The 21,151-nt window shown below is 41.9% G+C and overlaps 1 protein-coding gene across 1 annotated transcript in view; it reads right to left on the reverse strand.

The window, feature by feature from the left end:
* Positions 1-7: 7 nt before the first annotated feature.
* Positions 8-21,151, reverse strand: part of wdfy1 (WD repeat and FYVE domain containing 1) — a 21,178-nt gene continuing 34 nt past the window's right edge. The window contains exons 1-12 of the mRNA XM_061718775.1: positions 20,995-21,151; positions 17,212-17,279; positions 17,041-17,114; positions 16,853-16,907; positions 14,210-14,360; positions 14,011-14,123; positions 7,783-7,909; positions 6,034-6,139; positions 4,838-4,939; positions 4,617-4,747; positions 4,397-4,505; positions 8-2,950 (exon numbers count right to left, since the gene is read on the reverse strand). The exon at positions 20,995-21,151 is cut by the window's right edge and continues 34 nt beyond it. Coding sequence (XP_061574759.1) covers positions 2,891-2,950; positions 4,397-4,505; positions 4,617-4,747; positions 4,838-4,939; positions 6,034-6,139; positions 7,783-7,909; positions 14,011-14,123; positions 14,210-14,360; positions 16,853-16,907; positions 17,041-17,114; positions 17,212-17,279; positions 20,995-21,131 — 1,233 coding nt within the window. The 5' untranslated portion in view covers positions 21,132-21,151 and the 3' untranslated portion in view covers positions 8-2,890. The remainder of the gene's footprint in view (positions 2,951-4,396; positions 4,506-4,616; positions 4,748-4,837; positions 4,940-6,033; positions 6,140-7,782; positions 7,910-14,010; positions 14,124-14,209; positions 14,361-16,852; positions 16,908-17,040; positions 17,115-17,211; positions 17,280-20,994) is intronic.

Raw genomic sequence — 21,151 nt, forward strand, 5'->3', positions numbered from 1 at the left:
AGCAGTCTAACGTATCAAATATCTTTATTAAGCACTGGAAGTTTCCCTCTCTGTGCCCTGGTTTCAGGACCCAGGGAGGACTAAATCAGTCCTGTTTTGTCAACAAAAGTACTTAAAAAATAGTTATTGGCAGCCATACATCCTGTTCTTTTACAAGCAGTTCATGTTAACAGATAATGAGAGCACAAATCCTGGTGTTGTGGGAAATGAACCATCTTTTCAAAGCTGAAATGACCTCAACGAGATGCCTGCCATGAACTCTCGCGCTGGACCAAACATAAGGGGCCGTGTGACTACATCATGCCCAAGAAAAGGAAATAAAGCACTGAACACATGGAAAAAAAATCCTCCGCTTCCTTCCTGGGATGTGCAGGCAATCTGAAAAATCCATCAGAGAGGCAGTTTCTGCAAGCAGAAAATCCTCCCATTAATCACGTCTTTAACATTTGTACATCTGATGAACGACTGCACGGACGTGATCAGAGATAATGACCGGACGAGGCTTTGCTGTCCAGTTAGCTGGAAGAGACTGCGTCTCCTGGCTGAACGGCAGCATCGCCAATGAACTCGGAGACGGCCGATGAGCATTTATGATGGGTTTTATACTCGGCGTGGGACTGACTGGATGCTTATCGCTCAGCTCAAGTGCTGAAATGGGGAAATTCTAGAAACCACGTTAGTCAAAACTGCATTCATGAACACTGTGTTCAGTCATAAAGCATCTTCAAGCCCACACCAACTATAAACTAGATATCTCTCTCCTGTTGTGCTGGTTTTATGCACATTTACAACGGCAGCCTTACAAGACAATGTCAGGATTATTTACATTCTAATCTGGAATGACAGAAAAAGAAAAAAAAGGACGGGTTGAATTCACGCAGCTTCAAAACATTTTGCACAATTTTACTGGTTTTCGTTTAGATACACATTACACATTCACCATGACATCTTCAGCAGCTGTCAGGTCATCTTTAACCTGTTCAGCTGCTCACGACAGGCACAATGAAACCATCTAACGATCTGCTTGGTGATCTCGGATTTTTTTTTTTTTTTTTTTTTTTTTTTTTTTTTTTTAGGAGCTTCATTTTCCACTTTAAGAAAAAAAAAAATGCAGACAAATGGAATCACTGCTCCACTTGAATAATAATGAACAATAACAAATGATGGTGACTGAAACAACCGGTGTTAACTCTCAGGAGAGAAACATGGACCTGACATCTGTGTCATGGATTACGTTTCTGCTGCCACGGTTCATCGCCGTCCACCATCAGCCGTTTGCACGTGCATCAGAAAAGAGCGGAGCATGGAGTCTGTCGTTACAGAGAAAGCAAGCCAACTAGACGGGTACAGAAAGGTAAAACAACGGGATACGGTGATAACAGATAAATATTTTACTACAAACATAAATAAACACCACATGATCAAAAACTTGGAATGTGACATTTTGAAGTCAAGAAATCCAACGATATAACGCTCATTTTTCTTCCACTTACAGTAAGGCAAGCATTAGTCTAACAGAGGATTTTAGCTGCTATTTACAGGAATGCTACGTGGACTCCAGCATTTATCTTTCCCAAATCTGAATTTACAAAAAACATTTGTACAATACAGTGCAGTGCTTCGAGTGTTATGACATCCTTGAAGCACGTGTGTGTGTGTTTGAAGACGGAAACAAAACACGGGGGAACAGAACGAGGCCTGTGTGCAGGAGGCTGCAGAGGAGACGTGCAGAACGAACACTTGTGAGCACTGGCAAACACTAGAAAGGCTCTGTGATCGTGTGTCCCGTGTTTAAGGCTTTTCAGAGAGCACAGGGAGCCCTGATGTGACCAAAGCATCCACCGTCCCTGCAGTCAGCGCTACATTTAGTCCACAGCTGTGCAGCACCTCGCGGCCCGCTCGGACGGCATGGAAAACCAATTTTACACACAAAAAATAAATACATTTTTATTAGAGTGAAATCTAACTTTTTCGGCGGTGGGGCAAGTACGTGCATGTTGTCTTGGCAACGCACTGGAAAAGTCCCTGGCTTCACCTGGGGTCGTGACGTGGAAGCAGGATCAATGCTGCCACGGAAACCCCAAACCTCTACGGCCGCATGAACGAGTGTTTCTCCACCCCCCCCCCCCACCCCCCCGACGAGGAGGAGGCTGCTTCAGTTATCCTCTCAGCACATTTCAGTGACTACACCCCACAAACAATTAGGACCGGCTTCATCAGAGCTCACCGGGTGACAACTACCTACTGATGGAAAACCTCCTGAGAGAGTGAGTTAAGGCCAACTAGTGAAAGAGAAGAAGAAGAAATTAAAGTCGGTACAAGCATCTACTGTACAGATGAAGCATATACAGGGGATTAGGTTGCTTTTTTCAGGTCTTAAACATCGGCTAGGTAGCATGTTAGTGTGTCAGACAGTTAAGCTCAACAGCACAATATGTTACAGGACAGGTGCCTAACTTTACAGTGCAGGGGCAATAAAAAAATGTGTCATGAGAAGCATCCGTTGTATTGAATGTAAACACTAATATCAATACCATTCCTCTCGGGGAAAGAAAACATGACAACACGTGCTCACATGTACACACATCCCCTCCTTTGTGCTTAGGGTTCAGTTTGAAATCAAAGCAGCAAAAAAAAACAAAAAAAAAAAAACAGTCCAACCCACTTTGTAAAACTGTCAATTAGTGAAATCTGTTGTAGAAGCAGAAGAAGTGCAGAGGGGTCACACACACCCCCACGCACACACACGCACACACACACACCAAGAGCTGCAGATCCCAGGCGTGATGGAGGGGGGGTGTACACTGTACAGAGGGGTTTCCATGACACTGGGAGAGTGGGGGTGGGTGGGCTTGAGCTTAACAGGGTACCATGTAGTGGGCTGGGCCAATCAGCGAGGGGAGAAGCCTGTTGCTAAGCTACAGCCCACCACCTGTGTCATATCCCAGATCTGCGGAGACAAACATTGCCACCGTTAGGATTCAGAAACTGGATCCATGCAGGATATTGGAAATATATCAGAGTGTAACAGAAGGAAACAACGTAGGTACAGGCTGATCTCAAGGTTTGTGTCTCATGAAAACAGCTCATACTGCAGGGAGATGTTTGAACTCTTCACAGGTCTGTGAGCGGCGTAGATTAACAACAACTGGTGGGATCAGACACTGAAACGGCTCTCACCAACCCACTGACAGCTATTACTGAGAAACACCTTCTGGTTCTCTGGTGGTTTGGCTGACCGTCTGTATGTGTGTGTGTGTGTGTGTGTGTGTGTGTGTGTGTGTGTGTGTGTGTAAAATTAACACATGCATCAACATTTTCTTCTTACACTCCACCCTCGTGTGTGTGTGTGTTTGTGCATCAGTACTGAAATTATTTGGAAAAAATAAAATAATGCAGGTTTTCAACTTCAGAATGCAAAGATTGAAGTTTGGGCTCAATTTTAGTTTTTCAATTATTAGTTTTTCCTTTTTCTAATCTTGACCTTTATTTAAAAAAAAAAAAAAAAAAGCTCTGGTCTGCAGTTTGATGAGTCAACTACAACAGCGTGACACGAACTACCACCCCCAAATGCAGCACGTCTGCCTGCAGCATTTGAATAAGGACTACAGCATCTGTTCATATAATAATAATTTAGTCCACTCTAACAAAATATAAAGGAAGACGTGGCGTTTTAACCTCACGGGTCAGTCAGCCACAGTCGTTGAGAGAAACTAGCTGTAAGACGATGCTTTCGTACTCCTTTCCCCTTATCTTTACAGCTTTATTACTACATATTTACTTTAAGAAAGTGTTAAACTGCTGCTTTGTTTTTCATTTTCGAAAAAGGGGGTAAAAATTAGGGATCTGTGAATTTGGTGTCTTTTTTTTAAATAAAGCGTTATTTGGCTCGGTGTTTGTCCCCTCAAAGATGTTCTTCACCGCGTGAGGTTTTTTATTTTAAGTAAAAGGGTTGGTTTTGTCTTTTTTAAGTCGCAGATTTATTCTCATGGCTTCTTCGGACACAAAGTTAAAAAATGAAGCAAACATGAACTTTGAAAGATGCATTGCACTAAATTCAGTTTAAAGTGGGGCTCTCACATTTTTACGCTGATGCAAACAGTGTGAAAAGTTAGAGCCGTGGACCATGGATAGCTGTAGAGAGAATAATAATCCAGTCATCTGTGTCTCTAAGACACCAACGTCTTTTCTGTTCCCTGTCTGCATATATATTAGTGGTTAGTACCCTGATTTAGTAAAAACTTTTATCCATGACATATTTTTGCATTTTAAGTATTTAAGACACAGATTTCAAGCCCCCGCTGGAACGGTGTGGTGCTCTTAGTTTGGGTTGGATACCGGCTCAAAGATCCTGCTTGAAAACAGCCTGTACATGAACGATTTAACTGTTGCTGACCTTAACAATACGGTCGCTTCCACAAGTGACCATCAGGCCTCTGGATGGGTCCATGTCCATGTGGGCGATGTTGTGTTTCCCCTCGTGGAACGTGGCCAACGGTGTTCGGCTGCACCACACACGACAAACACACACAAAGACGGCCATTCATGAGATCCTGCCTCGGTGGAAACGGGGCTGCTGTCACGCCACCAGTCATCTAACGGAGCCCTTTACTCACTCTTCCTCCTTGATGGTGTCGAAGCAGGTGTCGCACACGCGCACCGGGAACTCGAAGCCCATGATGGGGAAGGTGGAGCGTTTAGAACTGCATTTCCCACACACGGCTTTGCCGCACTTCCTGCAGTGGTGCTGCAGATAAAAAAAAACAAAACAGAGATCTGGGTGAGATTAATGATGAGGGAAGGAGATCTGCTGAGGAGGCTGGTGTCCTCGTCTCACCTGTCTGAGTCCCAAGGTCTTGGTGTCCCACATCTGCTTGATATTCCAAAAGAAAGGCTGCTCGCACTTCTGACAAGAGTCGCTGCCTAACCACTGGGGAGCCTGCGGAGACACGCAGTCAGAAATCACACTCCTGCTGAATGTAGAATTGGAAGAAAAAGGATGGGACGAATGTTTGAAAAGTATACAGGACTGTCTCAGAAAATTAGGATATTGTGATAAAGTTCTTTATTTTCTGTAATGCAATTAAAAAAAACAAAAATGTCATACATTCTGGATTCATTACAAATCAACTGAAATATTGCAAGCCTTTTATTATTTTAATATTGCTGATTATGGTTTACAGTTTAAGATTAAGATTCCCAGAATATTCAAATTTTGTGAGATAGGATATTTGAGTTTTCTTAAGCTGTAAGCCATGATCAGCAATATTAAAATAATAAAAGGTTTGCAATATTTCAGTTGATTTGTAATGAATCCAGAATGTATGACATTTTTGCATTACAGAAAATAAAAGGACTTTATCACAATATTCTAATTTTCTGAGACAGTCCTGTACATGTCTGTTCTGTGAATGTCAGGCACTGTCTTATACAGTTTAAGACGTTACATAGACTGTATTATTCTAGAGAAAAGCTGCATTTGCAACAGATGCAAATCTGCGACTGGTAATTTAGTGCATTCTTTTTGGTGATGCAGTAAACTCCATACATACTGGAAAGTATTTTCCATTGCTTCTATATGGCTTATGGGAGATGTTGGGAGCCGGATCCGCTTGTAGCCGTTCTGGGGGCAACTACCCCTTTGTCTTTTGCCAACAAATATCAGAAAAAGGCTGTTCTGTTTGGAACTGTGATTGCAAAAAAGGTAATCCTCCAGACTTGGAGGGCAGACACTAAACCCACATATGATTTGTGGCTGAGAGAAATGGCAGCTATGATTCGCCTGGAGAGACTGAGACTTTGTAACAAAGACATGTTTAAGAAAATGTGGGACCCTGTACTGCAGTGGTTTCAAAGAAAAGACTAATGTATCAATGGGAACCTTCTTGCTGTGTGTACTACTTATTTTACTTTTTACTTTGTACAGTTTTTTTTATTTAATTATAAACTCGTTACAACTTCAGATCACAAAAACCTGCTTCATGAAAGTGCAGGAAGGTTCATTTGTCCTGCTGCTGTTACAAAGATGCAAACCTCTTCTCTCTGTGCGTCCATGTTCCACACGGCGATGCCCCCGTCGGCTGAGCAGGACATCAGCTGCCTCGTCAGCTGCAGGTAACGCAGGGCCTGAACTCGCTCACTGGGGGGTCAAAGCATTCACATGGTTAACATCTTAACAAGTTACATTTCCTCCCCAAGTCTGCTGAAGCCCAGTGTTATACAGAGATCCATCAATAGTTTGGGGGTCCTGGGGAGATGAAAACTAGAACTAAACTGGATTTAGGAGTAGGGGTGTAACAATATATCGTGCCACGAAATTTCGCGATACAAAAACGTCACGAAACGTGTCGTGGAGGTGACAAACTGTATCGCAATATTAGGTTATTAATATTAATTTATTGTGTTGACTAGTAACGCGCATCTGACCACGCCTCGACCCGCGGACCAAAATCTTACTCCGCTCAGAAGAAACTAGTACCGTTTTGCGGTCCCGATCACCGGACTCTTGGGGGGTTTTGAGCTCCGAACTTTTAAGTCTGGTGTAGAGTGAAGCCTTACCTTATTAAATTAAACCTTTTTGGGGTGGTGAGTAGGATAAACACGGGGACAACTTCTGCTGAGTTCGAGTGTACTTTAATGTCTCTCAACAGTGTAGGATTTTAGAACATCAACACACCTAGTGCCGTACTGTGGCGTATCACTCCGCCCAATCTAAAACAGACTAACAATTACAGATAAACTGACTAGTGTCATTATAGTCTCTGATTTACAGAATATATTTATAAAATAATGAACCCTGAATTACCAAAATAACCTTCTTAACAAAAATAAATCTCCTCTTACACTTATAAGGTGAGCATGAATCAATCTTTTTATGATGTAAAATTGTATGTATTTATTTACTTTTATTTATTTATTTAATTTTAGTTGTTAAATTTCTGGAAAAGAAAAAAGTCAAATCATACATGAGAGAAACTATTCAGTTTGTGGCAAAATATTTGTACTTGTATGAAACTGAAGATCATAATGCAAACCTGACATTTACTTTTAGTTCAGTTTGTGGAAAATGGTTGGCCTGGCTTTCCCTTTAAAACTTAAACAGTTATAAAGCATTACAAACTGTAACAATAGGGCAAATGCAAAGCATTGTTTTGCATTTTGTGTCTTTCAAATAAAATACCATTTTTTCCAGTCATATATTCCTCTATCAAGGTTGTTAAAAAAAATATTGCTATAATATCGTATGGTATCGTTATCGTGACCTCAGTATCGTATCGTGAGATTAGTGTATCGTTACACCCCTTTTTAGGAGTCAAACGTATGGGGGAATTAGAAGTCTCCTTTGTCTGCCTGTCTGACAAACAAATGCGTATAAAAGGTATAAAAGAACAGTAGAATATTTGTAACATTAAGGAGGTTTGCTAAGACACGCATCAAAGCACTTGATCACAGCTGTAACTGGGAGGCTGAATGGGAGCTTAGTAAAATATGCATGAAGACTGAGAGCAGGAGATAAAAACAGCGTCTGTCGGAGCCTGGGGACAACTGCTACTGACACCACGGAGACCTGTCTTTGACAAGACACTCTCAGACACCGCGTATGCAGAAACGCTGGTGGAAAGAGTTGGAGCAAACAGATGGGGAGGTTATTTTCCTGAAGGTTTTATGGTACAACTGCATGCCACTTCTCTAATGATGCTTGGAGCTCCCTTGTTCCTGATAAAAGCAAAGAGAAAGCAAACTCCACACCACTTCTCGTCTGCAGGCGGCGTGAGAACTTACTGGTGTCCTTGTAGCAGCAGCGTTCGGCCTTTGCGGCCCCCGATGTCCCACATGATGACGCTGTGGTCCGAGGCCCCTGAGAAGAGCAGCCTTTGGACGGGGTCCCACCACAGGGCGGCTATGTGACCTGGACACAAGAACCCCAACCGTTGTTATGAAAGCAAAGCCTGGTCCTAGTCAGAGCTGCTGGCGCCCCCCAGTGGCTGCTGGGAGACGTGCAGGCAGCTTTAACTTCAACCACAGCTGGAGGACCATCTTTTTAATTCCCTTTGTGCAGATTACAACAAAATAACACTTGTGTTTCTATTTACCAGCTCTGAGGGAGTTTAGGTATGTCCAATAAATCTTTGAAATCTTATTTTGAAAATGAGCATGACTAGGCCTGTGTTGAAAAGATTGATTCTCCGATTTTAAATCGATTCTCATATTAGTTCCTAAAAATCGATTAATATGTCTAAAGACCGATTTAAAAAAAAAAAAAGTTTTTTTTTGTTGTTTTTTTTCATCATTACATTACAACTTTTGGTATTTTTTTGTTTATGCCCAAAAAAGGAATATTTTGTTGGACACGAGAATAACTGGTGCCATGTTTTTGCCTTTAAATATGTTTAAAGGAATGAAAACATTAAAGTTTTCAGTTATAATTGCATAAATTGTCTATATTTCTTTGCTTTATTATACCGTCTTGGGATTACATTTGCATAAATGTTAAAAACCAAATTCTCATAAATGGGGAAAAAATAAAAGCGATTTTTCTTTCGTCCTCTGTTTGCTGCCCTGGATCTGTTTGATAATTCTGCCCCACAATGTTTCTGAAAGCAGTTCTATCAGCATTCTGGGAGCTGATTGGTCCTTACAGCATCATTAGCTGCAATACTTGCTGTTGAATCGCAATATAATACTAGTATTAATATGTTGCATAACTAGACAGTCATATAATTCATGCAACAAAAAAACAGTTTTATTAACAGTAACCCAAATCAATATCGGATCAAATCAAAGCGTGATAATCAATTCTGAATCTTAAGAATCGGAATCGAATCTTGACATTTGAATCGATCCCCAGCCCTAGTTTCTTGTTAATTAACTTCCCTGTTAATAACTAAAGAACAGAGATAACAAATTACCCCAAAAATGACCCATCTGCTTCGATGACAACTCAGAAGGCAACATTTGCAAACGGTAAAGCTCTGATGCATCACAACCTTCTCTGTTCAAACACAACTTTGACCTCATTTACCACGGTGACATATCAGGACAGTTCCCAATAAAACTCTTCCACGTCTGATAACGTCACACATGTTCAGGAAAGCTACTTTCAGAGTGATACGATGTGATAACTTGAGGGAGTTGATTAATCAGGCTCCAGGTGAAGCTGGGGGGCCGACGGACTGCAGATCATGGTGGAATTACAGACTCCTGGGATAAAGATGATTTGCACATTTACCTCTTCAACATTTGATTTTCTTGAGGACAGAAGGAAACCAAACAAGCAGAGAAATATCCTGGTGTTCCTGGAAGGTATTCATCCATATTTAAGGTGGACTTTATCTACCGCCTTTCATATTTTCAGTAAATCAGGAGATAGAGACACAGCGAGTACCGTGGCTACCGTAGTTTTCTCATTTAATTTTTAAATTAAGAATAATAACAGTTATGCTGCTTTCTGGAAGAGCCAAAGCGGTCCTTTCCTCCTCCTTCCAGTTGCCAATGTAAGCTTAGCAACACCTGACTGAAGTTGAACATATTTACGATCGATTTTTCTAGTCCAGGCTTCTCAAAGGGTCCGGCTGCTGCCGTGATGCTCGGTTGGGAAGAAATCTGCGGTTTCCAGTCTTCAGTCCGACTGTAATCCAGCTTGTATGGATTAAGCAGGTAAACAGCTCTTTGCGTGGCGAGTAAGAGACACCAGAGCAAACCAGAACTTCAAAACGGACGTTCTTCATGAGCCATCTCAGGCTCAGAGTCCATCCCCGCACAGCCTGATGTCAGACCGGCTCTACAACTTAGAATAATACAGCTCTGCTCCGTGGGGCTTTTTATTATCCTTTTAGGGCATCTTTATTTGTAAGAAAAATGATTTACGCATTTAATTTTACTGAGCATAAAAATAAAGTACAATTTATGGGTGCAGGCGAGTTCCAGGAGACGCAGCAGCCGGAGCTGACAAACGCTTTGCTGCATCAACTAAAACCAGAGGTGGTAGTAACGAGTTACATTTACTCCGTTACATTTACCTGAGTAAGTTTAGGGAAATTTTGTACTTTTAGGAGTAGTTTTGAATCCATATGCTTTTTACTTTTACTTGAGTAGATTTGTGAAGAAGAAACTGTTACTCTTCCTCCGCTACATTAGGCTACATTGAGCTGTTACTTTTCTTTTATCACTTTTATCCGCGTACGCGTCAATCTCATGACATTACTGGGTGATTCTTTGGGAAAAAGTTTTGTTTTTGCATGTTTTGTCACATTTACACAGACTCAAACACACACAGAGTTTCTATGAGTTCATGGGCTTGTTCTAGTTATGTCTGGTTAAAAAAGAAAAGTACAAAGGCTTGAAATTTTGTGCTACTTGTGCTTAATTTCTTAAGTTATTATTTTATTTATTTTATTATTTATTAAAGTACTTGAATTTACTTTAAGATTTTAATTTAAGCTATTTTTTTATTTTTTATGAATTTTAATTTATTTTATTGATTTAATTTGCCTGAAGATGATTATTTTGTACTTTTGTCTGTTTGAATGGTTGTGTTAAAAAAATTAATCAGACGTTACTCAACAGTTACTCAGTACTTGAGTAGTTTTTTCACCAAGTACTTTTTTACTTTTACTCAAGTAATTATTTGGATGACTACTTTTTACATCTACTTGAGTCGTATTATTCTGAAGTAACAGTACTTTTACTTGAGTACAATCTTTGGCTTCTCTACCCAGCTCTGACTAAAACCAATGAAAACAATCACAAGTCAAACCTTTTATCTTTCAGGCATTTCCAGGAGTCAACAAAAAGACGAGACTGAGCTTTTTGGTCAGTTTTCCGATTGAGGTTGAGGATGTTTTACACATGTTTGGTGTTGAGCTGGAGCACAGCCTGAGCTCAGCACCTCCATCCTCATCCATCTAATTATCATGTATTATCATAAACATCAAGCTGCATTTGCATATCAAAGGGAGATGTAGGACGTTTCAAAAAGGTGCCGGTATATTTTGCCGGTTTTTATAACTGCATGAAGCCAAAGCACAAACATGTGTGCTCCACCTGGCTAAAGGTTAGGTGAGAAAGATGAAACACACAGAACTGATTCCTGCATTGTTTTCAGTACGATCACGTTTGATACGTCGCCAAACAACTCTGGGAATTGTTTTCTTCCAACTATGCTCATTTTTCCTCTATTTTGTTGGAACAGCAGCAGAAAGACTGACTCAGGCATCCATCCTCGGAAAGTGATTTTATTTTTTGGATGAAAAGCATTTTCCGACAACCAGGGAGGGGATCAAAAGGCCAGCCAACGGCTTGATGAGGAGGAGAACGGAGCAGCTGCCAGACCTGAACCCACTCATTTCCAGGGCAGCATACGGGATGGCGTGCTCCCTATCCTCATCTACACTGTAGTGACAATGCTGTTGTTTTAAGTAAACGCTGGGTTCAGGGAAGCTTCGGCAGCTCGGACCTATGTTTGACTTATTCTTACAGAAAAGTATAAGCAGCTTGATTATCATCAGATCATTTTTGTAGATGGAGGAACTCGTAGTTCTGCTCACAGACGGTTCAGACTAATATATTTTGTCTTTTTCTACCTTTGACAGTGTTTGTTTCTCTGCTTTCTGTTCCCCGTTCTCTCTTTTCCTGCTCTGCCCAGCTGGTCCCCCCCTTATGATCCAGGTCCTGGTCCAGGTTTCTTCCCCCCTTATGATCCAGGTCCTGGTCCAGGTTTCTTCCCTTGCCACTTGTTTGGCTTAAGGTTTTTCTCCCACTAGGGGAGTTTTTACCTGCCATTGTTTATGTAATAATTACTCTGGGTTCATGTTCTGGGTCTCTAGAAAGATCCTAGAGACATCTTGTGTTGTAATTAGACGCTATATCAATAAAACTGAGCTGAACCCGGATGTTTTATGGCCGCAGTAGTTTTCCCTGCTACAGGGCAGCAGGAGAGAGCTCCATGTGTCAAAAACAGGGACATCTGCAGCAGCAGTTGTTGTTTGTCCCGGATCCGCAGGCAGCTGTGGTGTCCAGTCATCTTCTCTTTCAAGTGTTTGAGCTTGACAGGAGGAGCAGTTTCCCATCCAGCTCTGGCCGACACTACAGCTGAATGCTCTTAGTATCTTGGCAAATACAACCTCAAACAATCAACAAGGAACTTTTTTCTAATGTGCCATTACTTATCTAACGGAACAAAGAATTAGAAGGAGAAATGCTGCCAGTCTCCCATCTTTGTGGAGGATTTGTGGCTCGTTCTTCTTTGCAACATTGTGCTTCGGTCGGAGGTATTTTTGGGCATCCGTTTATGCGCAGCTCGACCACAAGGTCTTAGCACTGCTGGGTTGAGGTGTGGACTTTGATTCTTTCATTTTCCAGATATTCTGGTGCAGATCTGCTGGGGTTCTTCACTTTTCCGTCTTGTTTTGTTTCATACCCTCATCTAAGTTTCAGACACCCTCACCTTTCCCTGTAGACGGTCTACAGAGGAGGGCACGGTTGTCTGACCTGGGGATGGATTTGCAGAGATGCCCACTCCTGGGAATAAAGGCAACTCTTGAATGGTTCCCACTAATGAAATATCTTTTTAACTGCAAAACGCTGAACTCCAAATAGCTTGGAAATAGTTTGCATCTCCAGTTTGGTGGAGAGCAACGATTACTCCTCTAAGACAATCGATTATGCTTTTGCCTCTTGGCATTGTGTTTACAGACATCTGAACGCTCCACAGACTGTCTGCTTGTCATGAGGTGATGATGTTCACCTGCTGATGATCAGATCTTTCTGAGCTTCCACATTTGTCCTCTTAAATCCTCTGGAAGCAGTGTGGAGTATTTAGTATTGTCCACAGGATTGATTTCTTCTTTTTAGCTTTGTTTTCCGTTAAATAAATCATGGTAAAAAAAAAAAAAAACTTGTCTGAGGTAATATCTGCCAAATACTAGGACCCACAACAATCAGATGATTTGATCATATTTTACACAAAAAACCAAACAACAGAGTAGATACTGACTTCTCCACAGAGAGTACTGGTGAGGTGTCGCAGAGTCAGTATAATAACGTCCAACTTAACATGTTCTTGCAACAATCAGGACTGATGGGTAACTGCGGTCTCTGCTGAGTCTGAAAGGTCTGCAGACATTTGAACGTGTCCACGAACAACGCTGTGTGACAGCTGGTACAACCCACAGATCCAGACACAATTTGGGTTATTAAAAATAAATAACAGAAAATATCTGAACTGGAAAAAGGAGGTCCAGTGTTCAGAACACTAGTTTGATTACAGACCCAAACGGTGCGTCTCCCTTTCAAACAGGAGCCACCTCCACGAGCCTCATGTCATATTTCTCTGTTTCATTACACCCTCCCAAAAATGTTAATAAAATCATTAAAAAAAATTAAAAAGCAGAGCCAATAATTCGCAATAAAGGCTATTATTTCAGATAGTTTCTTCTTAAATGATAAAACTCAATATTCTCAAGTCAAAGTCAGTTGTTTCCAAACCGCTAAAGTTTGAAGTTGTGTTTTTTTTTTTTAATACATATCCCATTTTATGGCCAGTTCTTTCTGCTAAAACTGCACCTTTGTAATCCAACGTGTACAACTGGAAGTTTAACTACAACTCAGGCCTTTAAAGGGCCTTGTGACCCACTACTGAAGTGTTTACTTTAAAAAAGGAACAAAAATCTAATTCATATAAATGGGTTAAAGGAAAAAAAAAGAAGTTTAGGATGACATCAACATTTTTGTTGTAATTTTCCAGGAAATGGAAAATAAATGACTGTTTGCCCAGATATTTGTATATTATAATTCACAGGAACTTTAGGAGTAGCAAGGTGCAATCGATGTAATATTGGATTAAATCCATAATCAAGTCATGTGAAGGAAATTGGGTCATCTATTGTTTATTGCAACAGCCTCTGATCATCTGCCGTTACCAAGCCTGCGTTGGTAACGGCAGATGTGAGGATTCCTGCAGTAACACTCATGCAGGCAGAAGCAGGGTGTGTGCAGAACGCCTGCCGTTACCTTCATGGCCCTTTAGCGTGGTGATGGTGGAATACGTCTGCTTCTCCAGCTTCAGCAGAGTGATCTGTCCGGAATAATCGCCCACGAAAGTGTGCTGCGTCTCATGATCGTATCTGAGCCGGGAGTTCAGGGCCTGAACGTGGTCGTCATGTGACTGATTACTGCATATTTTCCAGACAGTTAAATGGCTGAAGGATACTGTAGGCAGGAGGCCCAGGCGGTGAAGTAGTGTCTCCCCAGCATGCTGCCGCTCTGGGTGCACATCCAGCTCACGCTCTTGTCGTGGCCGGTGCTGATCACCCACTCGCTCTCCAGGGAGAACACCATGTCGGACACGCGGTTCTGGTGAGCTGCAGAACAGAGAAGAGAACACAAGCGCTAAACCAGTGTTGAACAGGCTCATGATGTACAGGACTGTCTCAGAAAATTAGAATATTGTGATAAAGTTCTTTATTTTCTGTAATGCAATTAAAAAAACAAAAATATTATACATTCTGGATTCATTACAAATCAACTGAAATATTGCAAGCCTTTTATTATTTTAATATTGCTGATTATGGTTTACAGTTTAAGATTAAGATTCCCAGAATATTCAAATTTTTTGAGATAGGATATTTGAGTTTTCTTAAGCTGTAAGCCATGATCAGCAATATTAAAATAATAAAAGGCTTGCAATATTTCAGTTGATTTGTGATGAATCCAGAATGTATGACATTTTTGCATTACAGAAAATAAAGGACTTTATCACAATACTCTAATTTTCTGAGACAGTCCTGTAATCCAACCCAGTTTTAATTGTGAAGCACTTTTAAAACAACCGCAGCTGGCCGAGGTGCTGGACAGATGAATAACTGAGAAACATCATGGATGAAAGACAAAACAGCTCAAAAAGACACAAGATGTTAAATAAGTTAAAAGACCTAAATGGAAAAAAGTAATACAGTAATCCCTCGCTGCTTCCCGGATTTGCATTGTGCATCGTGTTCTGCATTCTGATTGGATAAACAGTCTCCCCGCTTCTTCACTTCCTGTGTGTCAATAACGTTGGTCGCTTAGCAACAATGCTGAAAATGGCCAATGAACTTCAGCATTGGCATCATCTCAACATCTCAAGAATGGGAGCCTTTGATGAATCGTTCATTACAGTTCTCAGATATAATCCATGGTGGCATGTCGGTTTATAAGAATCTTTTTGCCCAGAAGAAAAAAGAGCTATACAACTATGTTCTTCTCTCAAAACCAGACCTGCACCGCGGGCTTTAGAAGAAAAAGACGCTACAGAGCGGAGTAAAGTCAGGATGCAGCGGCATCAGAAGAGCAGTGAAATACACGGCAGTCACAATTTGTCCTACTGTACTTATTGTGTTTTTTTTCATAATCAGTTATCATTTTCTCCCGTTTAAATCCAATTACTCGGGTCGCGGTGGGGCGGGGCTGATCTCCACAATTTGAAGCCTTGTATAATAATTGTAGAAAAAAAAAAAAAGGTTACTAGTTCACGGATTTCACTTATCACGGGTTCTTTTTGGAACGTAAAAAACGCGAAAAACGAGGGGTTACTGTAGTCGTACAATCTAAGCAATAAAATGGGATAAAAGGGAAAATAAAATAATGAATACAATAAAATAAAATGAAAAAGGTGGGTTTGGACAAGGGATCTAAAGACGGAGGGGGCGGGTCTGATGGGCTGAGGGTCGGTCCAGAACCTGGGAGCTGCACCGGCGGGCCACTCTGAGCTTCTGCAGAGTCTCTCAGGACCCGCTGACCAGCTGACCCCTGAGAGCCAGTAAACTACATCCCAACTCCTCAGCCACGGATGAGCACCGTGGACGACTGATCTGCACTTCCTGAGCTGATCCCATCAGCGGCTCTGCCGAGTGCTGCTCTAATCCCACTAAGACAGATGGATCCGCGCAGCCAGGCGTCTTAATATCCCATCTCCAGCTCGGAGGTGTCCGTGGCCCTATCTCTGCCCGGGACGGGGACAAACGTGGCCACTTTACCTTCGTATGATGCAGAAACATTAGTGTGCCACATTCAAACCCTTGTTAATTTATTAACAACTTCTTCCTGACAAATGTTCCAACCTTTACCCATGAAGGGAGCTCCCTGGTGCCCCCCATAGCTGATGAGAAACAACAGCGCCAGGGCTTAACGGTTGTTGAAGTGAAACACAACAATAGACGTGAGCAGGTCCAGCCTTGTGACTGTGCCGTGCTCCATTCAGCTAGATTTGATAAATGAACTTATGATTCAGAGTTATGCAAGAAACCCTCTCTGATAGTCATCTCTGCTGCCTTCAAGGAGAAGCTCCTCCATATCCATGACTGTCCTCACGTCTTTTCTATATCTTCCTGTGTAATTGATCTCTTTCTCTTCCAGTGATCTACTGGTACAAAGAAGAAAAAAACATTTCTATGCCCCTTACAATAAAATTTATAACCTGTTGCCTTCTGTGGTATCTGATGGGATGACGTCTGTTACTTCTTCCACTTTCAAACAACTCAGCTTGTACGCATGTACAGGACACAATCAATATGTTTAGGTCACGACAAAAAGAAAGAAAAAAAGAAATGACGTTCTCTGGTCTCCAACTCTAAAGTCACCCTTGTAAAATGCTCCTTGAGGCACACAGACACACCCTGAAGCTTATCTACTACTGTCATTTTAGCAGACGCTTTATCCATCTGGCCGAGTCCAGATTTTGCCGTTTGGACTCAGCTGCTCACTTCTGCTGTGAGGGATGATGTTTTCCCCCTCAGGTTACAGGCTGTCCGCCTGTTCCTGACGCTCGGCTTCCTACTAACCAGGCTGGTTAGATGAAACCCAGACCTTCCCTCACCTGGATACGTTTTGACGTGGTTCATCTTGTTGAAATCTTCCGAGATGAGAAACTCCTACAAGGAAGCAGATGGAGAAGTCGTTTAAACCTAAATAATGATCCTCCCCCCGCAGCAACATAGAGGGCCAAATGCTAAACATGAGCTGAGCTGTGAGGGTGTTGTGTTCCTGCTGCTGCAGCATACTGACCACGACAGCTCCGTTGTCCTGGCCGATGAAGATCCGCCTGCTGTCGTGATGATAGGACATGCAGGAGCATGGTGCTGGGGGAGAGAGAGACACTGTGGGTGAGGACAGGGCTGGAGGGTTTTAACATATCCATCATGACTTGGAGCAGGAGGCAGCAGCTGTCTTACTTACAGGAGACTGCATGGTAGATGCTGGGCCAGTACTGGCCGCTGTCCCGCTTCAGCCACACCCGGATGGTCCTGAGGACAAGTGTTCAGAGACATCAACTCATTAAGAAACACATTTCAATGTATCCTCGCTTTCAAAATGCATCAAGACTTAATGCTGTAGTTTATTCAACCCATTCTGCCAAAATATATATATAAATATATTTAACTTTTTCACACAGGGCCATTTAGGTTTGGATCTTTTTTCCCCCTTAATAATAAAAACCTTCATTTAAAAACTGCATTTTGTGTTTACTTGTGTTACCTTTGTCTAATATTTAAATTTGTTTGATGATCTGAAATATTTAAGTGTGACAAACATGCAAAAAAATAAGAAATCAGGAAGGGGGCAAACACTTTTTCACTTTTTAACTGTGTATAATATATATATATATATATATATAAATAAATAAATAAATAAATAAATAAAATGTAAACTTTGCTTCTTTTTTTTAATATTTTTGTGATCACAGAAAGAAAAAAAAAAAAAAAGACATTTGAAATATGGATTATAACCTACAGTCTATTCTGATTTCACATTTATCATGTTTCAAAGCATTTGAATTGACCAGTCAAAAAGATGTAATGCACCGCCGGTGCTTTGTTTGGGCCGGCCGGGTTCTGCAGTTAAACCCAGCTGCTGTAAACATGTGGTTCAAAATGCAGCGTTGGTCCTGTGTCTTGGTGGCATTTTGAGCACTGAGCATTGTGATTCTAGAAATACCAAAACATGTCACCTTTAAAAACATCTGTTGGTCCGATTGTAAAAGTATCTGCAGCATATCAAAGCAGTTGCTGCTAAGTTTTTCTTTAAATTCACCCCACAACTTCTCCTTTTCGGTGTGTAGTGGGTTTCGTGTGTGCTAGAAACGGTTATCACTTCACTGCACCTACATGTGCTCAGTTCCCTTCAGCGTCGGATTCAGGGACACACCCACTTGAACAAGTACTTCATATGTGTACTTTGGATTGTGAAGTGTTACCATGAATGTTTACCAGACTGAAGTTGTTTGTTCTATTCAACCTTTATTTTACAAGGGAGTACATGGAGATAAAACCTATTTTTCAAGGGAGACCTTCCCAAGAGGCACATCGGTACAGACCGCAAAACAGAAAAAAAAAACCTACAATTAAGACGTCATTAGATCATTTAGGTGCTCCAGTACAAAAGCAAAGCCAGATAGAGACTCGCAAGATTAGGGAATACTCTAAAGACATAAAATGAATCTCGTTTTAAAAATAGCAGATAGTTTGTCAGGAAGGTTTTGCTGATCCCTCTGTAACCAAGGTGCAACATGGGAAAACGCTTTTCTTTTAACCGATGGAAGAGCCGATGTGATGAGAGGGAGTTGTACCCACTCCTGGCTGGAGACATGAGGCGACGCAGACAAAGGGAGATAATACGCCCTCAAACAGCCTTGTAAGTAAATAAAAATCAGTCGTTTTGGCTCATTTGCCTCAGTGAAAGCCTCGGGAGCAGAGCATAAAGATCCCAGTGGTGGGTCCTGCAGGCAGAGCAGTGTAATGACTGTATCCAGACCGTGGAGAGCTGAAGAAGCTGCACTCATGTAGATAATGTCTCCATAATGCATCACACTCAGGAAAGCTGTTAGTACAAGCTTTTTCTCACACCAGGCTTCAACAGGAAATCTGCAACAGCTTAAGGCTTTCTTTAAACAGATGTTCACACAGGGTGAAAAAGGCAACTTGTCATCAAATATGCCCAAATATTTGTAAGATCACTTGATCTATTTCTTCTTCTTCGAGGTCCAAATGCTGCTGTACTTTGGATTTAGGAGCAGTTTCAAATGATGGAGGGAAACGTGAAGCTAATGGAAAGCAGGCTGAAGCTCAGGAGGAGTCTGATCCACAGAGGCTGCAGTAGAGGAAACTATGGTGTCATCGGCATACAGATGGAAATGTATCCCCAAGTCATTAATAAAAATGCTAAACAGGATAGGAAATGGAACCTTGGGGGGACGCCCTTAACTACCGCCATAACGTCTGATTACAGCCCGTCAGCAAAAACCACCTGTGACCCGTCTGAGGGCTCATTCCTGAACCTCTCCATAGCAGAACCATCCACACCAACATCCCAGAGTCTGCTAGAGGTAAGGGGGGGGTTGACCAAATGAAAGCCTGCGGAGACACGCTTGTCTTCCACCCAAGGCGGTGCTGATACGGTTGGTCACAGACACAGCAGCTGTTATTGTACGTGACCCGCTCTAACGCCTGACTGGCCTTCGCACGGCAGATTATTGTCTGAGTATTGACCTGAACTTTGGCAAGTATTACGAGTTTGGATCTTGATCTGTAGTCTGAATCTGCTGGCTCTCCATCTTTCAGTGGGAGCAGCACACGAGGAAATTTCCCTGCAGTAGGAATAATGCTAGTTTTGGATACATAAATTAAATATGTGAGCAACAGGTTCAACAATGAAATCAGCTGCTAGCGTTGGAAGACGGGCTGGGTGGTCAGGTCCTGTTTTTTTTTTAGGATTAATATCTTTGGAAGCTTTGCTGATTTCAGCAGGAGATGGGTGGAGGTCCATTCTGACTGAGGTGTTACAGAACTAAACTGATTGTTGATCAGAAACCAAACCCTGTTGAGATGAAATGTCCAGTAAAGTGAGTAAAACCCCACCCTGCCCCACACAGCCCTGCATGGACTAGTCCAGGGAGGCTTGAGGTTCAGCTCCTCCTCAGGAGACAACCACATCTGTGATGTGGAGATACGCAGGAGCAGCAGGAGCGAACAGAGCAGAGAAGTCGTGTTTACTTGAGCGTCGGTGGCTCGGATCGTCGGGTTTGCTGTCCTCACATGTGTGAGATGTACAGTGGTGCCACCAGGGGGGGGACAGGGGTGGCCATGGCCCCCCCTACAAATTTGCTGGACACCCCACTTGCCTCAATAAAAAAAAACAAAAAAAAAAACACTTGCCGGTCACATAGATTCAATCGTCAGTTATGCGTTTCATCCCAAAACATTTTGGCAAAATGCATTTCAGTAGGTGTTTCTTTAAGTAGCCTATTTCTCAGCCTAATAATAATAAAAAAAAATTACACACACACACACACACACACACACACACACACACACACACACACACACACACACACACACACACACACACACACACACACACACACACACACACACACACACACACACACACACACACACTTTTGTATTGTGTATGTATATATATATATAAATAAAAATAAATATGTATGTATTAATAAACGAAATATATATTTTAAAATATATATTTATAATAAAATAAATATATGACATATTAAAATATATATTTAAAATGCATATGCCTTAACCATTAATATATATGCAGACAAGTTAGAAAGTAAAAAAAAAAAAAAAAAAGGAAGTATTTCTGAGCCTGTACACTACAACAGTATCATAAAGTCCTGTAATGATGCTTTTAGTTTTGGTTCAACCCCAAGAACTGAAGTGGTCCCATCTGCCCCCCATATGAAACATTTTTAGAGGCGCCCCTAGAGATGTAGGTGAAGGCACAATGTTGTACCTGGCTCTTCATTCTCAAACATTTAAAAAAAAACACACAATTATTGGAGATTATTCTTATTTTTCCTCTAATCTTTTGCTTTCACATAAACAGAAGCTGCCACTGTAAGTGGTAGAAGGCGCCAGGAATTACACCTGTACTTCCAGCAGATAGACGGGCCCCGCTAGCGGGGCTTGTTGTGCTACCAGCGCGGCTCGGCGGACCCACCTGTCCTCGCTGACCGTGATCACGCCATCCTCCTTGGGGATCAGGACCGCGGCGTTGACGGTGTCGGAGTGCCCCTCGATCTTGTTGAGGAGCACCGGCCTGGCGGTCTGCGGCCTGGAGTGGATCTCCGCAGCCATGGATGTTTCCTGCTCCGCGA

The sequence above is a fragment of the Cololabis saira genome, chromosome 4 (assembly GCF_033807715.1).
Source record: "Cololabis saira isolate AMF1-May2022 chromosome 4, fColSai1.1, whole genome shotgun sequence".
Taxonomy (NCBI): domain Eukaryota; kingdom Metazoa; phylum Chordata; class Actinopteri; order Beloniformes; family Belonidae; genus Cololabis; species Cololabis saira.